At 48.5% G+C, this 21519-nt stretch overlaps 1 protein-coding gene across 1 annotated transcript in view; it reads right to left on the bottom strand.

Moving 5' to 3' along the window:
• Positions 1–21519, bottom strand: part of SMAD6 (SMAD family member 6) — a 79271-nt gene that overhangs the window by 52013 nt on the left and 5739 nt on the right. Inside the window, exons 2-3 of the mRNA XM_053594641.1 lie at positions 17681–17737; positions 13796–13873 (exon numbers count right to left, since the gene is read on the bottom strand). Of these exons, the coding sequence (XP_053450616.1) occupies positions 13796–13873; positions 17681–17737 (135 nt within the window). The remainder of the gene's footprint in view (positions 1–13795; positions 13874–17680; positions 17738–21519) is intronic.

The raw sequence follows: 21519 nt of genomic DNA, 5'->3' as shown, positions 1-21519 counted from the left end.
GGGGGAGGCAGGGGGACAGAGACCCAGTCTCGACTGGGTGGCACGGACAGGCACTGCCCCCCTCAGGGCCTCCTCCATAAGGGGGTGGAATAAACCAAATCCCCCCTCGAAGTACTTTTGGCTAAAATGCAGTGGTCTTGGAAAACAGTCTGGCAGACTGTCTACCCAGGCTGGCCATACATATAACATACAGCACAGCACTCCACTCCCAGGTCTGTACCTAAGAGCAGGCTGATCCTGTGTCCATAAAAAAGGCTGGTGCAAGAATCTTTACCAAAATAACGTGAGCAGGAGCCCCAAACTGGGCACTCGCAGCAACTGGGAACCACCAATAATAGAAAGGGCACTTGGTCCTAACGGGCTCACTGTAGGGGTACATGACACACCTCCTGGGTGAGGGGCACAACTACACCATGGACCTCACCTAACCAACACAAACACTGTAACCTCATAATAATCTGAAATTTAAAAAAAAGAAAGGATGCATTAGACTAGGAGACCCGTGGTGCATTCCCATAAAACCTTCCCAGCTATGAACATGAGCAAGCAACCATTATCCCCAACAATGTGGATGAAACCCACATATCTTCTGTTGAGTTAAAAGATGCCCACAGCATATGCCCCCCATGTGCATCAGGTTCAAAACCAGTAAACCAGTCTTAGGTGTTAGAAGTCAGGATGGTGTTTAGTGACCCATGGGGAGAGGGGAGTAGATGGAAGGGGACATGGGGGGGCGGGGGGTTGGGGTCACGTTTCTTTTTTTTTTTTTTTGTAGAGACAGAGTCTCACTTTACTGCCCTAGGTAGAGTGCCGTGGCGTCACACGGCTCACAGCAACTCTTGGGCTTACGTGATTCTCTTGCCTCAGCCTCCCGAGCAGCTGGGACTACAGGCGGGGGTCACCTTTCTTTATCTGGGCTGTAGATACACAAGATGTTCACTTTGTGAAAATTATTCACTAGTGATACGTGTACGTTTCTGTACTACTACATATCAGTAAAAAGTTTATATTAAACAAAAAAAAACCCTTTACATTCTGGCTCGGCGCCTGTAGCTCAGTGGCTAGGGCGCCAGCCACATACACTTAGACTGGAGGGTTTGAATCCAGCCTGGGCCTGCCAAACAACGATGACAACTACAACAGAAAAATAGCCGGGTGTTGTGGTGGGCGCCTGTAGTCTCAGCCACTTGGGAGGCTGAGGCAGGAGAATCGCTTAAGCCCAAGAGTTTAAGGTTGCTGTGAACTATGATGCCCCAGCACTCTACCGAGGGCAACATAATGAGACTCTGTCTCAAACAACAACAACAACAACAAAACTTCTACATTCTTGGACCATACAAACCTAGTCTCTAAGGTCACTGCCATCCATTTATCAATCAAAAGTTATTTCCAGGACACCCATCCCTGGCCGACCACAGAGACAAGTCTAGCCCTCCATGAAGTGGCATTCAAGGATCTCTCTGTGGGTCTCATTTCCTACCACCCTGCAAGGATCACTCCCCATTCCCAGAACAAGTGTCCTCACATCTCTTTGCCTTTGGCCGGCAGTTCCCTAGACCAGGATGCCCTTTCCCCTCACAGCCTGGTGAAATCCTCCTCCTCCTTCAAGCCCAGCTAGGACTCCAACCTCTGAGGCAGTTGGCCTGAGTGGCAGCCTCCTCCCAGCCCCTGCTGTTAGGAAACAGCATTTACAAGGCCTCTCTAGGAAGCGATTTTTTCCCCTAGTCTTTCCTAATAGATTCTAAGTTTCCTGAGAAGGTCTTGTTGCCTAGGTATCTTTTCTCCTTGGAGCTCTCACACCCCTCATGCTGACACTTGATAACCATTCACTTAGTTACCATTCACTTAAAATTAAATGTGTGCCAAAAACACTGTGCTACAGACTGTCCACATGTGATCTGTACACTGTCCCCTGAGCTGATGCCAAGCCCACCAATCAAAAGAGGAAATGCAGGCTGCAAAGGGCAGCTAAGTGGGGTAGACGGAAGGTCATCTGGCCCCAAGCATCTGTTTTGTTTTTTTTTTTTTTTGTAGAGACAGAGTCTCACCGTACCGCCCTCGGGTAGAGTGCCGTGGCGTCACACGGCTCACAGCAACCTCTAACTCTTGGGCTTACGCGATTCTCTTGCCTCAGCCTCCCGAGCAGCTGGGACTGCAGGCGCCCGCCACAACGCCCGGCTATTTTTTTGTTGCAGTTCGGCTGGTGCTGGGTTTGAACCCGCCACCCTCGGCATATGGGGCCAGCGTCCTACTCACTGGTTTTGTTTTGTTTTTTTTTGAGACAGAGCCTCAAGCTGTCACCATGGGTAGAGTGCTGTGGCATCACAGCTCACAACAACCTCCAACTCCTGGGCTCAAGCAATTCTCCTGCTTCCACCTCCCAAGTAGCTGGGACTACAGGCACCTGCCACAACGCCCGGCTATTTTTTGGTTGCAGCCTCATTGTTGTTTGGCAGGCCCAGTCTGGATTCGAACCCCCCAGCTCAGGTGTATGTGGCTGGCACCTTAGCTGCTTGAGCCACAGGCGCCAAGCCAAGCATCTGGGTTTTAACCCCTGCTTTCTCAGGTCCTCTGGTCATCTCTACCCTTCACTTCCAGGTCTAGAAGCAAGCCTGGCAGAGCTGGGTGGCCCTTTTTCAGTAAAGCTGTTCATACCCAAGGGAAGAATCAGGATGCAGGGGGTGCCACGGCTCAGGCAGGGCTCCCCCAGCTCTCCCAATCACTCACAGGAAACCCACATTCCTGCGTAAGACCAACACGACAACATCCTGATGCACGAGTTGGGCAGGTGCTCTAAGCAAGTGTCACTTCAGCCACCCCCAGACTCCATTTTCTCATCTAAAAACTGTGATGTTTCTACACTGGCTTCACCAGGTTGTGGCAAGAACCTAATGTGTGAGCAACCAAATGTGTTCCAAGGACACTCAGATGTGATCTCCTTGGAGCTCTCACATGGCTTAATCCCCAGAACACAAGGGACTAGGCCGGCTCACAAATGGAACTGGCTGGCTTAAGACACCATGTGCACTGAAGCCCAGAAGCATGTGCTGAGGGCACACCAGGTCCATCTTGACCTGGGTTTTTAACTCACACTGCATGTTAGAATCACCTACGGAATAAAGAAAAAAACAAAACCCAATCCCCAGTCCAGCCCCCAGCCATTTCTGGAATGGTGTGTGAGCTTTTTTTTTTTCTTTTTTTTTTTTTTTGTTGCCCTCAGTAGAGTGCTGTGGCATCACAAATCACAGCAACCTCCAACTTCTGGGCTTAAGCGATTCTCTTGCCTCAGCCTTCCGAGTAGCTGGGACTACAGGTACCCACCACAATGCCCAGCTATTTTTTGGTTGTAGTTTGGCCGGGGCCAGGTTTGAACCCGCCACCTTCAGTATATGGAGCCGGCGCCCTACCCACTGAGCCACAGGCGCTGCCCAGCATGTGAGCTTTTATTTATTTATTTATTTTTTTTTTTATTTTTTTTTTTTTGGTAGAGACAGTCTCACTGTACCGCCCTCCGGTAGAGTGCCGTGGCGTCACACGGCTCACAGCAACCTCTAACTCTTGGGCTTACGCGATTCTCTTGCCTCAGCCTACCGAGCAGCTGGGACTACAGGCGCCCGCCACAACGCCCGGCTATTTTTCTGTTGCAGTTTGGCCGGGGCTGGGTCCGAACCCGCCACCCTCAGCATATGGGGCCAGCGCCCCACTCACTAAGCCACAGGCGCCGCCCCATGTGAGCTTTTCAAAAACTCTTCAGGGGACTAATGTACAAAGAGGGTTGACCAAGTAGTCCAGATGTTCTACTTTACAGATGGACAAGCTGAGTGGAAGCAATTTGAGACTCCCGAGAGAGATGGGGGCAGAGTCAGGACTAGGAGCTGGGTCTCCTGTCTCTCTGGCTAGGGGTGGCACTAGCTTTAGACTAGGAGGAAGGCCCTGGGGCTCCCTCTGGCCTTTGTCCTGCAAGGAAGAAGACAGGCAGCCAGGTGGGAAGAGATGGTGTCTGTCTACTGAAGAACTGGGCCCTTTCTCCACTCTCCATGGCTCCTCTCCCAGCTCAAACAGCAACAGAAACCCGGAAGATTCCAACACCGGGCCCCCCAACCCAAGTCAGAGTCTACTTGGACCCGAGACAGACAACATAATATGAGCTGACAGGCTCCAGGGTTGTGGAGAACCCACAGCCTTTCCGTGAAATCCGTTCTGTTCTGCTTTGAAACCCCGAAGAGGGGCGAAGGCAGTGGGCCCTTCTGAGAATTGCAAACATACTCCCAACATGTACTGCGCTGGGCACTGGGAGGGGGAGATGCAGGCCCTGCCCTCAGAGTCAAGCTCCCAAGTCCATTCCCAATATCTGCCCTCTGGGAGCACCTTGGGGTATTCCCTTTGGAAGCAGTGTCCCCTCTTCTCTTAACAATCCTGGGGGATAGGCCTGGAAGGGACCATGCACATCCCTCAGGCCGGCAGCCTCCTCACTCTTCAGGGCAAAACCTGAGGTCTAGAGCAGACACATGGTTTCAGAAGACTGTGTTAGCTGCTGAGTGGCAGGGCCAGGACTAGACACTTGGGCTGGGGACATTCCCCTGAGTGCTAGGTATAAGGCAGAGGATAGAAGGGCTGAGAAAGGTAAGTGGAGATAGGCAGCAGGTTGGGGGGAGAACCAGGCTTGGGACACCCTGGGCACCTGTGCCCAGATGGGATGTGTGGCAGCCTGTCTACAGAGGTGCCTGTTGGGTATCCCATTTCACTTTACTCCACCAAAGAGGCTGGAGCCAGAACATCTGTACCCCACCGCAGTCCCTCTCCCAATGCATCTCACTGGTCACATCTACCCAGCGAATCTCCTCACCTTAGCTGCCTCCCACAGCTACTGAGATGCCAGATGGGAGATGCCCAGTCTGGCCCCTCCCAATGTCAGGCTGTGTGACAGAGCCAGCCTCCCCTCCCTCTGCCCAGCCTGGCACAGAAGGCCCAACAGCCCAGCCTCTCCCTGTTCTGCCCAGAACTGGCCCTACCTCAGCCAACTCAAAGGGATCAAAATGACTTCCAGGCCCCTCCCTATCTGTGAGCGTCTACCTCTCCTTTCACAGATCAATTAAAGTTTTGGCCATGATTCACCTTGCAGCCTGGGACAGTGGCTTTGATGTCCACCCCAGATATGAGACCTCTGTCTCTGCAAACCTAGAAACTGCTACCACATGGTAGGAGTAGGGTTCCTCCCTCAGGCCAGGGCAGCCCCCACTTCACAGAAGTGCCACCCCCAAGGCCTTACCTTCTCTGACTGGGAGGCACAGGGAACTGGCCCTGAATATCAGGAATTCTTTCCACAAAGGGCAACTGGAAAAGCAATGCTTCCCTTAGTGGCCAAAGGCCAAGGAGGGAAAATGTTTAATGTAAAAACATCTGACAAAGTGCCTTCGGGATATATTTTCTGCATCAAAGAAGTAGCTCTTGGCAACAGCCACTCTACCCTGACAAGGAAACTTCGCGTGGCTCCCGATTGTTACAGACGCCCGTGGAAAGCACGCCAGTGGCGACAGGAGGAGGGTGGGCTGTGGAGCCCAGCAGACAGATGGTTATGATTAGGCTGGATGCAACCAAAGGCATTTTCTAGAATTTCAGGTCTCCTCAGAAAACCTGCCGGTGCCCCCAGTGATGCAGGCCACTGGGACTATCTGCTACCAGCTCAGAGCCGTGGAGGTACTCAACACCCCCCCACACACACACCCAGCAGCCTCCCCTCTCAGCCTACCCACCCACGATCTCTTTGCTCATTCGTTCATCCACCCATCCAACCAGCAGAGCCACACCGGGGCCTGGGTGACAGTTGTTCATCCTGAATCACAGGTTCCCAGGGATGCAGAAGCCCCAGAAGCTTAAAGACCATGCTTGAGTCCCAAATCTTCTAGGGACAAAGAAGATACCTGAGGAACCCAACAGGTGCCAGAGTGTTTCAATCCCAGTTCTATTACTTTTTAGCTGGGTAGTCTGTGGCAAGTTACTTAACCTCTCTGAGCCTTAGTTACTTCTTCCTTCAATTTGGCTAATAAAAGTGGCTACCTCATACGATCATGAGTATTCCATAAAAGAATATATTTGTGGCACTTACAGCCTGACACAGTGCTCTATACTAGCTGTGATTATTAAATATGTGTAATGATCTGTCTTTACTTCTAGGTCTCTTTGGATGTCTTTGCTCCAGGCAAAAATCACTCATTTATTCCACAATGACCCCCTGCTAAGAACCAGGCACAGTGTTGGACACTAAATAAGATCCTTCAAGACCAAGTAGATCCCAGGGTTTCCTAGTCCCCATTACCAGAATTTCTCTGTTCCAGGTTATCCCTCCAGTATTGAGGACAACCTCTCTAAACTCAATTTCCCCTATTCCCCAACCTCTCACAAACTCTTAGAACTTACAGTGCTACCACTTGCCTATTTGCCTTTGCTCAAGCTGTTCCTTCTATCTGACAAGACATCTATGGCCTGTTGTCTTCTTGGTGAATTCCTATTCATCCTACAAAACCAAATCACCAACTCCAAATCACCTTCTCCATGAAGCTTCCCCTGAACTCCCACCTTCCCACTCTGACAGCGTCCCCTGCCTTTGACCCTGTGCTAGTGCGTATTAGCCTTGGCCATGTCTCTAGGGCAGCACTTAGTGCCGTCATTCATCATTCTTTGCTTGCTATCTGCCTCTTCTTCTAGACCAGTGTTTTTCACGGCACACTTGAACCTATAGTGAAACTTCTGCACACATTTAAATCATGTTGATCAAAAAAAGGGTTGAGCCTGGGGGCTCACGCCTATAATCCTAAACTCTGGGAGGCTGAGATGGGTAGACGGCTGGAGCTCAGGAGTTCAAAACCAGCTGAGCAAGAGTGAGACCCCATCTATACTAAAAATAGAAAACTAGACAGGCATTGTGGTGAGCACCTGTAGTCCCAGCTACTCAGAAGGCTGAGCCAAAAGGATCACTTGAGCCCGGGAGTTGGAGGTTGCTGTGAGCTATAATGCCACAGCACTTTACTGAGAGCAACACTGTGAGACTCTGTCTCAGGAAAAAAAAAAAAAAAAGACAGAGAGAGAGAAAAGAATATACTTATTGTGCTTTGAACTTCTTTCGAAAATCATTTAATTAATGATCTTTAAATCTTTTCGTGGTACACCTAAGGTCCTCTCCCAGCACACCAGTGTGCCATGGCACACCAGTTGAAAATCGCTGTTCTAGGCTCAGCACCTATAGCTCAGTGGTTACAGTGCCAGCCTACATACATGAAGGCTGGTGGGTTCAAACCCAGACCGGGCCAGCTAAACAACAATGACAACTGCAACAAAAAATAGACGGGCGTTGTGGCGGGCGCCTGTAGACCCAGCTACTTAGGAGGCTGAGGCCAGAGAATTGCATAAGCCCAGGAGTTTGAGGTTGCTGTGAGCTGTGACGCCCCATGGCACTCTACCCAGGGTAAAACCTTGAGACTCTGTCTCAAAAAAAAAAAAAAAGAAAGAAAGAAATAAAAGAAAAAAAAAAAGAAAATCTCTGTTCCAGACCATCAGCACCTTTCTCCATTTTGTAGCACCTGCCACTGGCATGTAATAGGTTCTTAATGAATGCTCAAAACATTGATTTGTAATTCAAAAGCCTACAAACATTGATTTGTCAAGAATCACAACAGCCCTGAGGTCCTTTGTTAGATGTGAGTCAGCTGTCCTCTTTGGGATATGGGTTCTTCATCAGTCAAGAATACCCCCACAGGAGTGCCCAAAGCTTCAGCGTCCTGGGATGAGAGGGGTCCAGGAAAACAACATGGTTTTGTGCCAGGCTATAGTTGTGATGATAAAAGATGCCCTAGGCCAGAAGCCCTAGCTCTCTGATCATGCCCCAAAGCCCAGGAGCTGGTACTCACAGCTCAGAACATATCGGTGCCAAGGGTCCCCTGAGATCAGTGACTCAGTGGCCCCAATGTACAGCTGAGCAAACTGAGACTAAAGAAGCAAGGACCTTGCCTGATATCCTGTAGCCAGAAAGGGCAAAGCTAAGCCTACAACCCACGCTGGCACACTGGCCATCACCCTACATTGCTTCATAGTAGGCCCAGGCTGGCTTGGCACCCTCCTCAACTGTCTGGCTCCCCAGGTCTGCTGCAGTCACCTCTGTTACTCCTGCCCTCTGCCCCTCATATCTCTACTCCAGCCTAGGAAGAAAGGGTCCCTTGGTTAGATACTGAAGTTTTAAGGTGGGAAGATATTTTTCTTCCCTTTGGGTTGACCAAAGTGAAAAAGGCACACGGCAAGGCCCTAATAGGAGTAGCGAACATTGTTAATGCTGGAATGGGAGCTAGGTGCCCCTCCCTCACCTCTGCCCCAGAGGAGGTGAAGGGGCCGGGGCCACCTCTGAATTACGAACAGCAGGTCCTGGCCAGACTTATAGTCAGTCAAGCAACCTGTCCCCTAGGTTGGAGCCTGCCCTCTGGGGAGAGGCGGGGTAGGCATAGGCCACACCCAAGAACTACCTCTTAAACCCACAGCGACTGATCTGGGTTCAAGTCTGACTGCATCAGCATTTGCTCCAAGCTCTACATAAGATGTCCTTCCCGCTCTCCAGAGCAAATGAAACCCTCTCTTGAGGTAAAAAAATTATCCCCTGCCCCCGCCACCTTCCCTTCCAAACCACCCCACAGGCAATGAGCAGCTCCGTGTGACAGCAACCTGACCAGGCCCTGACAATCACTCGGATGTGATCAAAATTCACTCAGCTAGATGCTTATGTGTGCACTCTGTATGCTTAGTAAAAAGTATTCAAAAAATCTTACCTACGCCTTGGCCTCCCCCTGCCTCATCTCCCACCAACATCAGGTGCTTTGCTTCCCAATCCCTCAAAACTACTTTGGTTTCTCTACATCAGGCTCTTTTCACACCTCAGGCCTTTGCAACTGCTACGTCTTCCTCCTGGAAGGCTCAATCCTGTCTCTTTGGTGTCCTATTGCCCTTTCAGTGGTCCCTTGAGGGACTTCCATTCATCCTGTAAACCCCACCTTGATATCACCTCTTCCAGGAAGCCTCCCTAGGCTGCCTTCCTACCCTGTGAAGAACACAACACTAATCCCTTCTTCCTCTAGAGCACCTCTTGTTTCTTTTTGTAGTTTTACCTTGAGTACCGTGAGGGCAGAGATGAGGTCATTTCTCCCTGCCTGTGGCAGGGCGTCTGGAATACTTTAATGGCCACACCCACCTCAAGTAGTATGCTAGGGCCGGCTGATTCAGGGGCTTCACTTCATTTAACCCTCACCACAAGTGATATGCTGTTATCATCCCCATTTAAAGGTGAGAAAACCGGAGGACAGCGCAAAAGTGGTTCTCCCAAGGTCAAACAATTAATAAATGGCAGAGCCTGCCACCACTGTAGGGGCCCTGTACACACTGAGCCAACTGAACTCAGAACGTAGAACAGAGCTCTGGAATCAGCGTTAGATGACAGTACCTAATAAGAGCACGCTTGGGCCCTATCATCAAGGAAGCAGCTGGAATGATGTTGCACACACACTCCTCTCCCAGCTTCTGTGCACACAGACAGGGCATCTCAAGGGACCACTGAAAGGGCAACAGGACACAGTTCCTATTAGGTGGCAGGTAGACAAGCAGTGTGGACCCACTAGGTCATGGCCTGGCTCTATCTGCTTGTTCCTGCTGTGTGACCCTCAGTCAGTCTCCTAACCTCTGTGAGCCTCTGTTTCCAAACTGTCAACCTACAGAATGCAAGAATCTACAGAACAACCTGTTCCTCAAGGAGCTTATACTCTGGCTGGTGGAAGAAAGGCACCCACATCCAGCTCAGCCCCCAACTTTCATGTAGTCTTGTGTGGCTCTCCCTTCCTTCCTTTGGTGTTCTCCTCTGTAAAGTGGGGGGGCTTATCCCCATTAATGTAACTCTAAAGAACCAGGATGTGGTAAGAACTGAGATACCAGCATACAGCCAAGATCACCAGAAAGGACTGCTGGATCCCCATGATGGGAAGCATACACTATGTCTTGCATACAGCAGGTGCTTAAGAAAGCACGTGAACAGTTATCCAACAGGCACCAGAATAAGATGCCAAAAGGGAGGCACTGGTCCTCCTGAAGCTTGCCCAGTGCCCCACCCCACACTGCACAGCACAAAGTCAGGCAGGCCTGGGTCCTTAAACAGAGCCATCACCTCAGGTTCCCACTAAGTGACCCAGAGCTCACCCAGCCACTTGGCTAGGCTTCCCTACCTTACATAAAGCTCCTTGTGTCTTGCTCATTCTATGCTAGGATAGGAAGTGGTGGGAGAACCACCTTCCCCACATGGCCCTTCATCCTGCAATTCTTTCCATTATAGCATATTCTATTTTTAAGTTGTAAAAATAAAAAACAGGACTGCCCATCAGCCACTCACACCTTAGTATGAATTTCTTGATTAGCTCCTCTTGCTTTCCTCTGCAAATTAAAATCAAAGGAATGGAAAAGGAATGAAAAAGTTGCACAGAAGCAAAAGTCTAATGGGGAACTTGGATAGGGACAGCAGCCCAGGCCCTGATTTAGCCCAGGAAATCAGAATGCCAGAGTTCTGAAGGTACCCGACGATGACCTCTAGGCTTTTAACCTTACCCAAATCCCATTGAAGGTGTAAGAATCTTCAGGTCTGGTAAAACCACTGTATTCTAGCATCCCTCCCAACCCTGCTGCAGTCACTGTCCCCCTCTCAGCTTCAGTTTGCTAGTTTGTTTAGTGGAGATCATTTATCCAAATTTGGGGCTGATGTAGAGATCAGATGCAAGCGTTCTGCCCACCCATGCGGGACTGAGCCTCAAAATCCCCACTATTCCCAAAAGTGGTCTCAACAACAGGACAGGAAAGTAAAGCAGAGAACCTTGAAGTTGGATAAAAATAGACAGCTCCAGGGCGGGCACTGGGATTGTCATTGTGTGAGACAAACAACGGCGTTCTCTGTCCTGGGGCTGCAGACACCCTGCTGCCTGTCCCCAGACACTGCCATGGACCAGGCTCCCAGGGTCAGCAGCCCCTCAGGATGCAGGGAGACAGTGGGCAGCTGGCTGGTGTGGTCTGGGTGGTCTGTCAGGATGAGCACGGAGCCCTGTGCCCTTCTTAGCCCCTCACTCCCACCACTGATGCTTAAATCAAGGAAGGCTGCCCCTGGGCTCCTTGTGACTAGTATACTTTGCCACTGCCACAGTCTGGCTCAGGGAGGGGCATAGGATCCTTGCTGTGGACCACCAGGTAGTGCCCTCGGGATCGGAGCTAAACAGTCATGCTGCCAAATCTCACATCCCAAGCCCACCATTTACAACTGGGGCAGTTGGCCCAGCAATGAGCCTCAGTTTCCTCATCCGTAAGATGGGGAGAATCACACCTGTCTCACCAGGTTGTGGTACACAGTCAATGAAATGAACAATGCTGACACTTAGTGAAGTGGCTGGCATGCAGTGAGTGTCAATAAACTGCTGTCATCACCAGTACCATCATTATTATTGGTCCTTGAGCATCGAAGACCCTGGCCTAGCCCAGCACATTGTGCCCCTCACCTTTCTGATATCACTGCCCACTATCCCATCCCATACAACCTTGCATTCTATCTCTGCTGGATGACCCATGCCATCACCCTCCACCAAGACCTCCTCGGCCTTGTCCCTAAGGCCTCCTTTCCTGAGTATGTCCTCCAGGACAGCCAATACAGTCCCAAGTCTGTGAGCTCCCAGTAAGCAGAGGGCAGCTCTAATCCATAGAGTAAACTTGAAAATGTGAGGAGCCAGGATGACCAAGAGAGGCACGCCACTCACCAACTGAGCCCACCGAGAACACAAACCAAAGCCCATCAAGACTTCATTCAATCTCCTTGGCAAAGGAAATAACATTCTCCCCAAATTCTTCAGCCCCTTAGAATTCCAAACCACTGGATGCAAAATCATCTCATGAGAGCCACAGTGAAGAGCAACAGAGACCTTCTCATTGTTCTGTACCAAAGACTCCGCTCCCGGATATCTGGACAGAAATGCCAAATACAGGCCCATTGGGCCCCTAAAAGCCAGCTAAACCTAACTGCCTGGGATTGGGGGGAGGGGAGGAGTGTCTGCAGACCTCCCAGCCTCCAGAGGGTGCTCTCCCCTAGGAATCAGAGTGGGGAGGCGCTCCTGCAGGTGCTCTGGGGTCTGCTTCCATCCCCAGCCACACACCAGGCTCCCTCTGGAATGACTAGGATCAAATAAGACCATGTCTGCAAATATACCCTAAAACTGTAAGGTGCCTACATGTAAACATCAAGGTTTCCACCATTAACAATAGGAGGAGAGGGGATGTCAAAAAAATTAGCCCTCCATCCTAACGTTCAATGCCAAAGCAATCCATGTAAACCAAATATGCTCCAAGGGTTGGCAATGACATAGAGTCATAAATTCAGAAATACTTTTTAAGCCCCTTGCTTCAAAATTATATGTGGCTTCCATCCACATAGGTGCAGAGGTAAAAGAACGTTATTAAAATGTTAACCTGTGTTCATCTACCTGGGTCGTTAAGGGAAAGAGATAATAACCAAATAGGGTCAAAACACAAAGGAGAGAAAGCAGTGGCCACCAAAGATCAGAACCCCTGTACCAGCTGTGCCACAGGCTGCAAGATCCTCATGCGGCCAGCCACACCCCTGCTCCAACTCTGAAGGAGCCATACTCTTGTGAGCTCCCAGGGTTGTGAGGAGAATAGGGAATGAACGGGTTAGGGTTATGGCCAGACAGCTGTGAACAGCCAGCACTGTCACCCTTAGAATGAGAAGAGAAGTATGACAAGAATGACAGAACTTTGTGGGAAATACATTTACCAAAGGTATGTTCCACTCTTGAAGAAGAGTTGGGGACAGGACAGTAGTAAGGGGCACAGACCCTGCCACCATGTCACACCATGTGACCCCGTGTAAGTTACTTTACCTACCCGGGCCTGGCCCATAGGATACAGACAAACAGAGATCCATACATACATACTTGGGTCCCACCCAGCACAGAGCCAAGTCACAAGCCCCAGCACACTTCACAGGCGATGCTTCCAAAGGGTCCACATACTTTGCCACCAGCCCTCGACGTGCCCAGTCTAACATCAACCTCTTTTTCCTCAAGAGAGGACATCTTGGAAATCAAGGAAAGCTTGATTCAGGTATTCCTCTGAATGTAGGAGGCCCTCTGGCCAGCTTTTAAATACAGAGGCTGGGGGGTGCTCCAAACCAGTGTTCTGTTCCCTATCCCAGGGCCCACTACTCAAAGACACAGAAAACACTGGCCTTTGGCAAACTCCTCTCTTGCCAGATCCTCCCCTGCAAGCTCATTCTCCCCACTCCATTTCTCCCCTCTGTTTTGATCCTTCACATCGGTCCCTGCCCCAGAGTGGGGACAAAAGGAAGATCAATATATAACACATCTCTAGCTCCCTCTTGCAGCTAGAGAAGAGGATCCCTTGCTAAAATGAGAGATGGAGAACAGTGCGAGCTTCTTATCAGGTCCATGAGAGACAAGGTAAGGTCAAACGTGATTCATTAAAACGTGGTGGACAGGCACTTTGTAAGTTATCATCTTCCCGTTTCCCTCATACACGCTGCTCTTAACCCCACAAACACTAGTGATTCAAACACTGGCAATCTTCCCATCCAAGGAGTAGGAGCAAAAGGGAAACAAAAAGAAGGGCAATAAAAAAGACGTCCACCGAGCACCCCTGCCCCGCCAGGCCCCTTTGATAAAGTTCAACACAGCAGCAACACACAAAGAGAAAATGTGCCGACCTGAGAATTCACCCGAAGCAGTGATGAGGGAGTTGTTGGCCTCCGTTTCAGTGTAAGACAATGTGGAATCGGACAGATCTGTGGGAGGAAAGAGAAAGCAAACTTAGTTGGCCGTGGGGCACTGCTCTTTTCTTCTTTCTCACATATCTGTGTGTATGTGTGCATGTGTGTGCCTGCAAAGGGCAGCATGTCCCTCACGACTTTCTGGTGACACTCTGTGACGCTGTCCCAGGATTACCTGAGAGCAGACCAGCCAGCCCTGAACGCTTCTGGAAAACGCTGACTGCTGCGACCCTGGCACCTGAAAGAGTCCAATTGCTCTGACCACAGAAATAACCCAAGTTCAGGGGACTGAGCAAGTAGCAACTTGGAGCCTCCTTGGGTAAGGTTAAATTAAGCCCCTAAACAATTCTTAGTTGCTGTACTTAATTACAACCATTAAAATTCTTGAAGTTGTTCCTTCTTGCTTCCTTCCTTCCTTCCATCCTTCCTCCCTCCCTCCCGCTGGAGCTGGGGAAACTCTGTTTTAACAAGTCACCAGCCATCCTCACTCTGTCCTGCTTACACCCCTCTAATTAAGGGATCAAGCATTTGCTCTCAGATTAACTTTGTTTTCTCTCTCCCCTCCCCCACCCCCTAACATCCAAACCTGCTCACAGAGCAACTTCCAATGCCTGTTTTTCTTAAGGTGTTCTTTTTTTTCCCCAGTAGTTTTAAGTACTTCGTATGGCGTGCATTGTTTTCCCGTCTGCAGTGCAGTTAGATAGGAAAGGGAAATTCTTTTGCACATTTCTCTTGAACACTGAGCTGCTAGCTTGACAAGCCAATGCCTTTTGGGACAGACAAGACTTGGAAAATTTTTCCTGGGTCCGTGCCTCTGCTACCAGCACTGGGTGTTGTCCCCGTTGAAGGGACAGGTCTGCCCAACAGTTGGAAGGCATGCTCTGAGAGGCCTACAGCACATTCCTCTTCTTCTGATCCAGTACAACCCAGGTCTGGCTCAGCCGACCCCACCTGGCCCCACCTGGCTCAGCAGAGCCACCCCAGGCAGGGGATCCCTGGGACAAAACCGTTAGCCTAGACCCTAGCTAGCCAGAATTCCATTCGATCCTGCAGGAATTTTTTTCCTTTTTACCACATGGCTTGGGGAGTGGCAAGATGAAACATTAACCAATTTAGCTGACTGGGTGTTCTGGGTTTTATTTTGTTTTTTGGTCTCATGTGATCAAAGAGGCTTAGAAGTGAACTGGCTTTTTTGTTTATAAAAAGGCAACAATGCAAGGAAAAGAAAATAATACAAAAAATAACCCCAGCTATTTATCAGGGCATGAAAAAGTTTATCTGCCGATAAAATGTGTTAGAAGAAAAATAAGGACACACAGAAATCTTTAAAAAAAGAACAGACAACAAAACAAAAAAAACGTTCAGTGCCTACATGGGAGCTTCTTAAAAGAGTTCTGCTTTAACGCCTAATGTTCCCGAAGTGCTCACTGCCCACAGCCTTGCTGCCATTTCTTATTTGAAGTAGCAACAGAACAAGCTGAGTCCTACTTCTTCCCAGGGAACTGCTGTGGAGCCAACACAGACAGCATTGGGAGGTGTCCAAAAGGAGTCAGAACAACAAGTGGTTTCCACCTTCCCCGGCTAGTAAAGTCCTGATCATGCCCTCGCCAAACCCTTACATCTTGTATTTCTAGTGACAGTTCTGCAGTGGCTGTAGTAGAAAAGAAATTGCCCAACCTCCATCACCACTGAAGCCCCAAGGAGCAACCCTGTCTGCAAATTGGAGCCCCAGGACTAAGTCCCACCTCCACTATTAGTCAAGCAATATCAAGGGTTACACCAACTTTTTCTGTAAAACAGAGTATCTATTTTCAGCTATGTGAACCACATGCTCTCTGTTGCAACCACTCACTCAGCTCTGCCGCTCAGCTTGGGGCAGAAGTAGCCGGAGAACATGGAAACAGACGAGCATAGCTGTGTTCCGGTAAACCTTTACTTCCACATACTGAAATCTGAATTTCATGTCATTTGCACATGTCACAAAATATTAGTCTTCTTTCGATTTTAGCCATTTAATAAAGAAAAGCCATTCTTAGCTTATAAGCTGTATTAAAGCAACTGGTGGGTTGAGCTATAGGAGCACCAGCCAAGTGTCACAGCCTCTTTCTGGGCCTCAGTTGTCCCATTTGTAAAATAATGGGGATACCTGATGGTTTCCCAAAAGGTCATTCTGCAGGGCTGGGAGGTGTCCTGGTTTTTGCTGCTTTGTCACAGGCTGACTGACAAACCCTCAGGACAATGATCCCTAACATTCAAACTGAGGTGCTACATTTACCAGGAATTTTTGAGGGCTGTTTCTTTCGCTCGCACTCTCTCTCTCTCTCTCTCCCTCCCTCCCTCCCTCCCTCCCTGATGGAACTAGTGCAATTATGCCAACTTAGGAAATGCTGAGACAGGCCTGTAAAGGAAGGAAGGGGAACCACCAACCTGAATGGGTTTGTGGCTCAACCCTGCTGCTCATTACCAGGGCAGCTCCTCCCCCTCAGTCTGATTCCTCATCTCTTAAGTGGCAGAGTCCCTCCAGATAACATCTCTAGCTCCCCAAAGAACTAAAATTCTCCCATCCATGGGATGATCATACTTCTTTGGACTAGACAATGGGGAAGCCACCATGGTTTAACCACTGACACCCTGGTGGACCAGCCACTGCCTCCTTGCTTGGGGAGGTCAAATTCCTAAAGGGACCTGGTAGGTACCTCTGACTTCACAGTGGGTGGGGGGCCTGGAAGGCAAACTGGGGTGTATGCCTGAGAGTCTACAACACTAAGAAGCGACCTCCCAGATGACAGACTCCCAGATGATAGTGACGTGATACTGGAAGGAGGCATTTACCAAAAACAAAACAAAACCCACTTTCTGTGATCACTTAGTGAAATGTTTTAGCATCATTGCCACGCCATCTGACTTTTAAAATTTTTGAGTCCCACAGGAACTGCCTGGGTCACAAAGTTGCTCTCCTGGTACTATTAGGGATAAAATAACTCACCCTGCCACCAGGATCCTACAGACTCCACCAGCTTTCTGGCTCATAACCTGCACTCTGAATCCCCATTAGCAGAAACAGAGGGCCAGGGAACAAGTGATCTCTGCTTTTTAAAACCATACATATCTACCCCCAAATGTGAGCTGATCAATTAGACCAGAAGTTCTCAACCTATGCGTCCGTGACCCATACGAACTGTATTAAAGGGCCGCAGCATTAGGAAGGCTGAGAACCACTGATAGGCCCAAGGGTTTACAGAAAATGCATTTTGCCTCTACATGCAATTTGTATAAAATGACACTCACCTAGGGGACAGACCATGCCAGGGGCTTTACATACCCATAAACATTCTTTCTAAACATTCTAATTATTGTTTCTGTCCAGGTGAACATCTTGGCTTAAGGAAGGAAAATACATAGCTCTTCTCAACGAAGACTTCATGCTTAACCTATCTGTCACACTACTCATTAATACACACTGAAAGAGAACAACGCAAGGCTGAAGGAAGGAGAGGAACAGAGACACAGAAATACCAACCCACCGCCAATGAGATGCTGAAGTCAAAACCCATTCATCTCCGACAGGCCCATGTTTAAAGGTCAAAGAGAGGTTAATGATGAGCCATGGAATTTCAAGATGTAAACTGCCTGCTGCAGAGGCTGGGTCTGCTTTGGCCCGATGGTGGGAGTGTTTGTAAAACTTCACCCCATTTCAAAGTAACCAGACCGGCTTTCACCCCTCCTTTCCAGCTCTTCAGCACTGAAGCCAGATGGAGGCTGGGCTGACGGGGAGCCGGGATGGACACATTTCTGCAAGGGTAGAAAGGAGGGCACACTTACCCAGTGGCTTGTACTCGTCACGAGGAGACAGCCGAGAGTAGGGGGGTGGCGGTGATTCTGGAAGACAGGAGATAGGGCGTCACTACCAGGGCATGGGAGTTCACACCTTGGGTTCTACATGCTTTTGATCATTGGTTTCCTCAAATAATAAACTCATACCCCAAGGAAACATTCCTTTTCTCCTACTACTCTGATCCCCCAATCCACTGGAACAAGTAAAGCCACAGAAAACAACTCCCGGGCTCAATCCCTGCTTTGCTACCTTTGGCTGTGTGACCTCAGGAAAAGTACTTCACCTCTCTGGGCCTATTTCCTCAGCTCTAAAATGAGAGTAACAATCATAGACCTCCCAGGTTTGCAGGGCAATGTACGTAAAATGCTTAGTACAGCTCTCAGCACTGTTGAAAAATACTTCCAGGATATTAACAGTAACTGCTATTACTATCACAAGAGAAATGCAAGTGGAGAAGTCAGAGTTAGAGTTGCCAGATAAAATACAAGATGCTCAGTTCAATTTGAATTTTGGATAAAGATAGCATAAGTTTTGTTTTTGTTTTTGAGACAGAGTCTCAAGCTGTCGCCCTGGGTACAGTGCTGTGGCGTCACAGCTCACAGCAACCCCAAACTCTGGGGCTCAAGAGATTCTCTTGCCTCAGCCTCCCAAGTAGCTGGGACTACAGGCACCTGCCACAACACCCAGCTATTTTTTTTGTTGCAGTTGTCATTGTTGTTTAGAAGGCCCGGGCCAGGTTCAAACTCACAAGCCTTGGTGTATGTGGCGAGTGCCCTACCCATTGAGCTACGGGCGCCACCTGGGATAAGTTTTTAGTTTAAGTATGTCCTTTGCAATATTTGGGATATACTTATACAAAAATATTTTATGTGTTGTTTACTTGAATTTGAAATTCACATTTACCTAGGCATCCTGTATTTTATTTGCTAAATTTGGCAAGTCTATTCAGAGCTGAGTACAAAAACCCAGACACAGAAACTCATTTCCAAACAAGCTGCAATAGAACCAATATTCTTGAGTAAAGGGACGATGGTGAAACTGGTTGAGAGTCAGAAAGGCAAACCCAGCTCAGACTCTTCAACAAGAGGCCTTAAACCAGTCCCTGCCAGCTCTTGGCCTCAGTAGCCCCCTTTGTGAAGGCCAGAAATGGAACACAAGCTCTCTACTGCCTTCCAGCTCAGACTCTGTGATTCTTCATTGTCGATGGTATTTTTCTTTGGGTTTCCTTTTCATCTGCCTAAAATATTCCTCTTTAAAAACATATACTTTGCCTTCAGAAGAATTCCTGAGCCTCTTGCTTTACTGGAAGTAACAATTTGCTAAACTAAGTAACAATTTGCATGAATGAAATGACCCTTCATTTTCTGCAAATGAAACTAAACACAATCAAATCGAAAACTAAAACAAACTCTCAGTGGTAATAAAGTGGTAATAACTATTATTAGGCGGGTATCAGTAATGACACAAGGAGTAATAAGGGTTTTTCGCAATTATAATAAGGCACAATTAGTTGCAGGAGCATTTGTTTTGCTCCATACACCCAACAGGGCTCCATCTCGTCCCCACCCTGGCCTTTTCAGCCCAAAGTTACTTCAACAAAGTAAAGACTGAGGTCTAGAGACAGGGACTCCTTTGTGGACAGGGGTTAGGGAGAAGGAAAAGTGAATCACTGGAGAGACACAAATATAGTTTTATTCAGTTTTATTTACTGAATTCTTTTACCTTAGACCTCATATATAGAGTGGTTAATCATACTCATTAGGCATCTATTTTTATTTAATTCTTTCTCAAAAATAAAGAAAGAAGATAGCATTATTATCTCCATTTTACAAATGAGAAAACTGACTTGACCTTGTCCCCCAGTCAATCACAGAACAGTAGAGATTAGAACCCAGGCCTGGATCTGCTCTACAAGTCGAGAAGTACCGTCTTATAATCCTCTTCACTAAAGGAGAGAGTGTACAGACAGTGCTCACTAAATGGGGACAAAGACAAGAGTGATGAGGATGGGGGCAAAGGAGGGCATATCTATGGACAAAGATGGGGAGAAAGAGGACCTAGAGGACCCTCAGGTCTAGAAGTGACTAAAGGCCAGTCTCCCAGGATAAGAAGCATGGCACAGAAAGGCTGGCGCTGCATGGGGAAAGAGAATTGAGGCCAGCACTTCCACTGTATGGAGAAGGAGGCTGAGGCCTGGCAAGTGGAAGGGACTCCTTCAGGAGCTGGGTGGGAGCCAGAACCAGAGCCAGGTCTCTGACCCCCAGCCTCACACCCTTTCCACTACCCCCACAAACTTGGCATAAAGCCAGAAATTCCTGTATTAGAGTTACTTTTGCAAAAATCTGATTAGATTGGCTGGGGCCCAGACCACACATGGCACAGAGCTCTGGACATTTGGCCCCTCACCCCCCAGTTTGTCCCCAAAGGTGGAAACATGGCAGCAGTGGGCAGTGGGTGCTGGAGTCAAGCCCTGTAACCAACCCTACCACCCTCTCCCAGGGTCTGCTTACCTGCTTACCTGGGAGGGGAGGAAGGGCTCATGAAACTCCCCTTATAGGAGCCACCTGGGCCTTGACTTGTAACCCATGACACATCCAAGTTGGAGGATTTAATGTCATGAGTAAAACAGAAAGAAAATCTAGTGAGGGAACTGAAAAGTGTTCAGGAGGGACTCTACCAGGCCCCCATTTGCTTCAGCAAAATGACTAAAAACTGTTCAACCACAGAGACTGAGAGCTACCATTAAGCCCAAAATTCCATTCAAAACAAGTCAAAGTATGAAGGCTTATAGACCCTGCCCAATAACCCTGGGATTTACAATGTTAGATACAATGTTAGGCCTTGGGGTTTACCCAACTCAACTACTTTTAATAGGGAAACTGAGGTCTGGCCTGTTAATGGACCTGTCCCAACCACACCTGACAGGAACCACAGATGTATTCTACCTCAACAAAGCAAAGGGGAGGCTGGTTAGAGGCTAATACCAGGTAACCCTCTTTTAAATTCACACATCATAAGATTCACTTTTAAAATGCACAACTCAGTGGTGTTTAGTATATTCATAGAATTGTGAAACCATCACCACTGTCTAATTACAGGACATTTTCATCCCCATGAAAAGAAACCCTGTTCCCATTACCTGTCACCTCCTGTACCCCCTCAACCTCAAAACGCTAAGCAGCCACTAATCTACTCTCTGTCTCTACAGAGCTGCCTATTCTGGACATTTCATAGAAATGGATTCACACAACGCATGGCCTTTGTGCCTGGCTTCTTTCATTTAGCATAGCGTTTGTGAGGCTCATCCGTGTTGTAGCATGTTACAGTACTGCAATTCATTCTTTTTTACGGCTGAATGATATTCCATTGTTTGGATGTACCATGTTTTGTTTATCCATTCTTCAGCTAATGGACATTTGGGCTGTTTCCACTTTCTGGCTGTCATGAACAATGTGCTATGAACAATACTGGGTAAGTCTTCACTGCCACTCCCACCCCACTCTCACGTGGCTGGGCCCCATGGATCTGGAAGAATGAAGTCCCAGCACACAACTCAGATGAGCAAGGTGGGAATTCAAGTGGGACCCTTGAAGGGTAAGACCAAAGGTCAAAAGAGAAACTATGAGCTGCCACCAGGCCCTCCGTCCACTCTCCTCTTAGAAATTGTCTTAGTACTTGCGCAAGTTATGTTGATTTTAAAATAATAACTAAATAATCTCCAACCAGGAGAACTTGTAGGGCTTTGCAAGGAATGGACAAGGTGGAGAGAAAAGGGAAGAGAGACAAATAGAGAAACATCAGAAGCTCCAAGCCCCTCAGACATACA

The sequence above is a fragment of the Nycticebus coucang genome, chromosome 6, assembly GCF_027406575.1.
Source record: "Nycticebus coucang isolate mNycCou1 chromosome 6, mNycCou1.pri, whole genome shotgun sequence".
Classification (NCBI taxonomy): Eukaryota; Metazoa; Chordata; class Mammalia; order Primates; family Lorisidae; genus Nycticebus; species Nycticebus coucang.
This window is presented reverse-complemented; position numbering and strand designations above follow the sequence as displayed.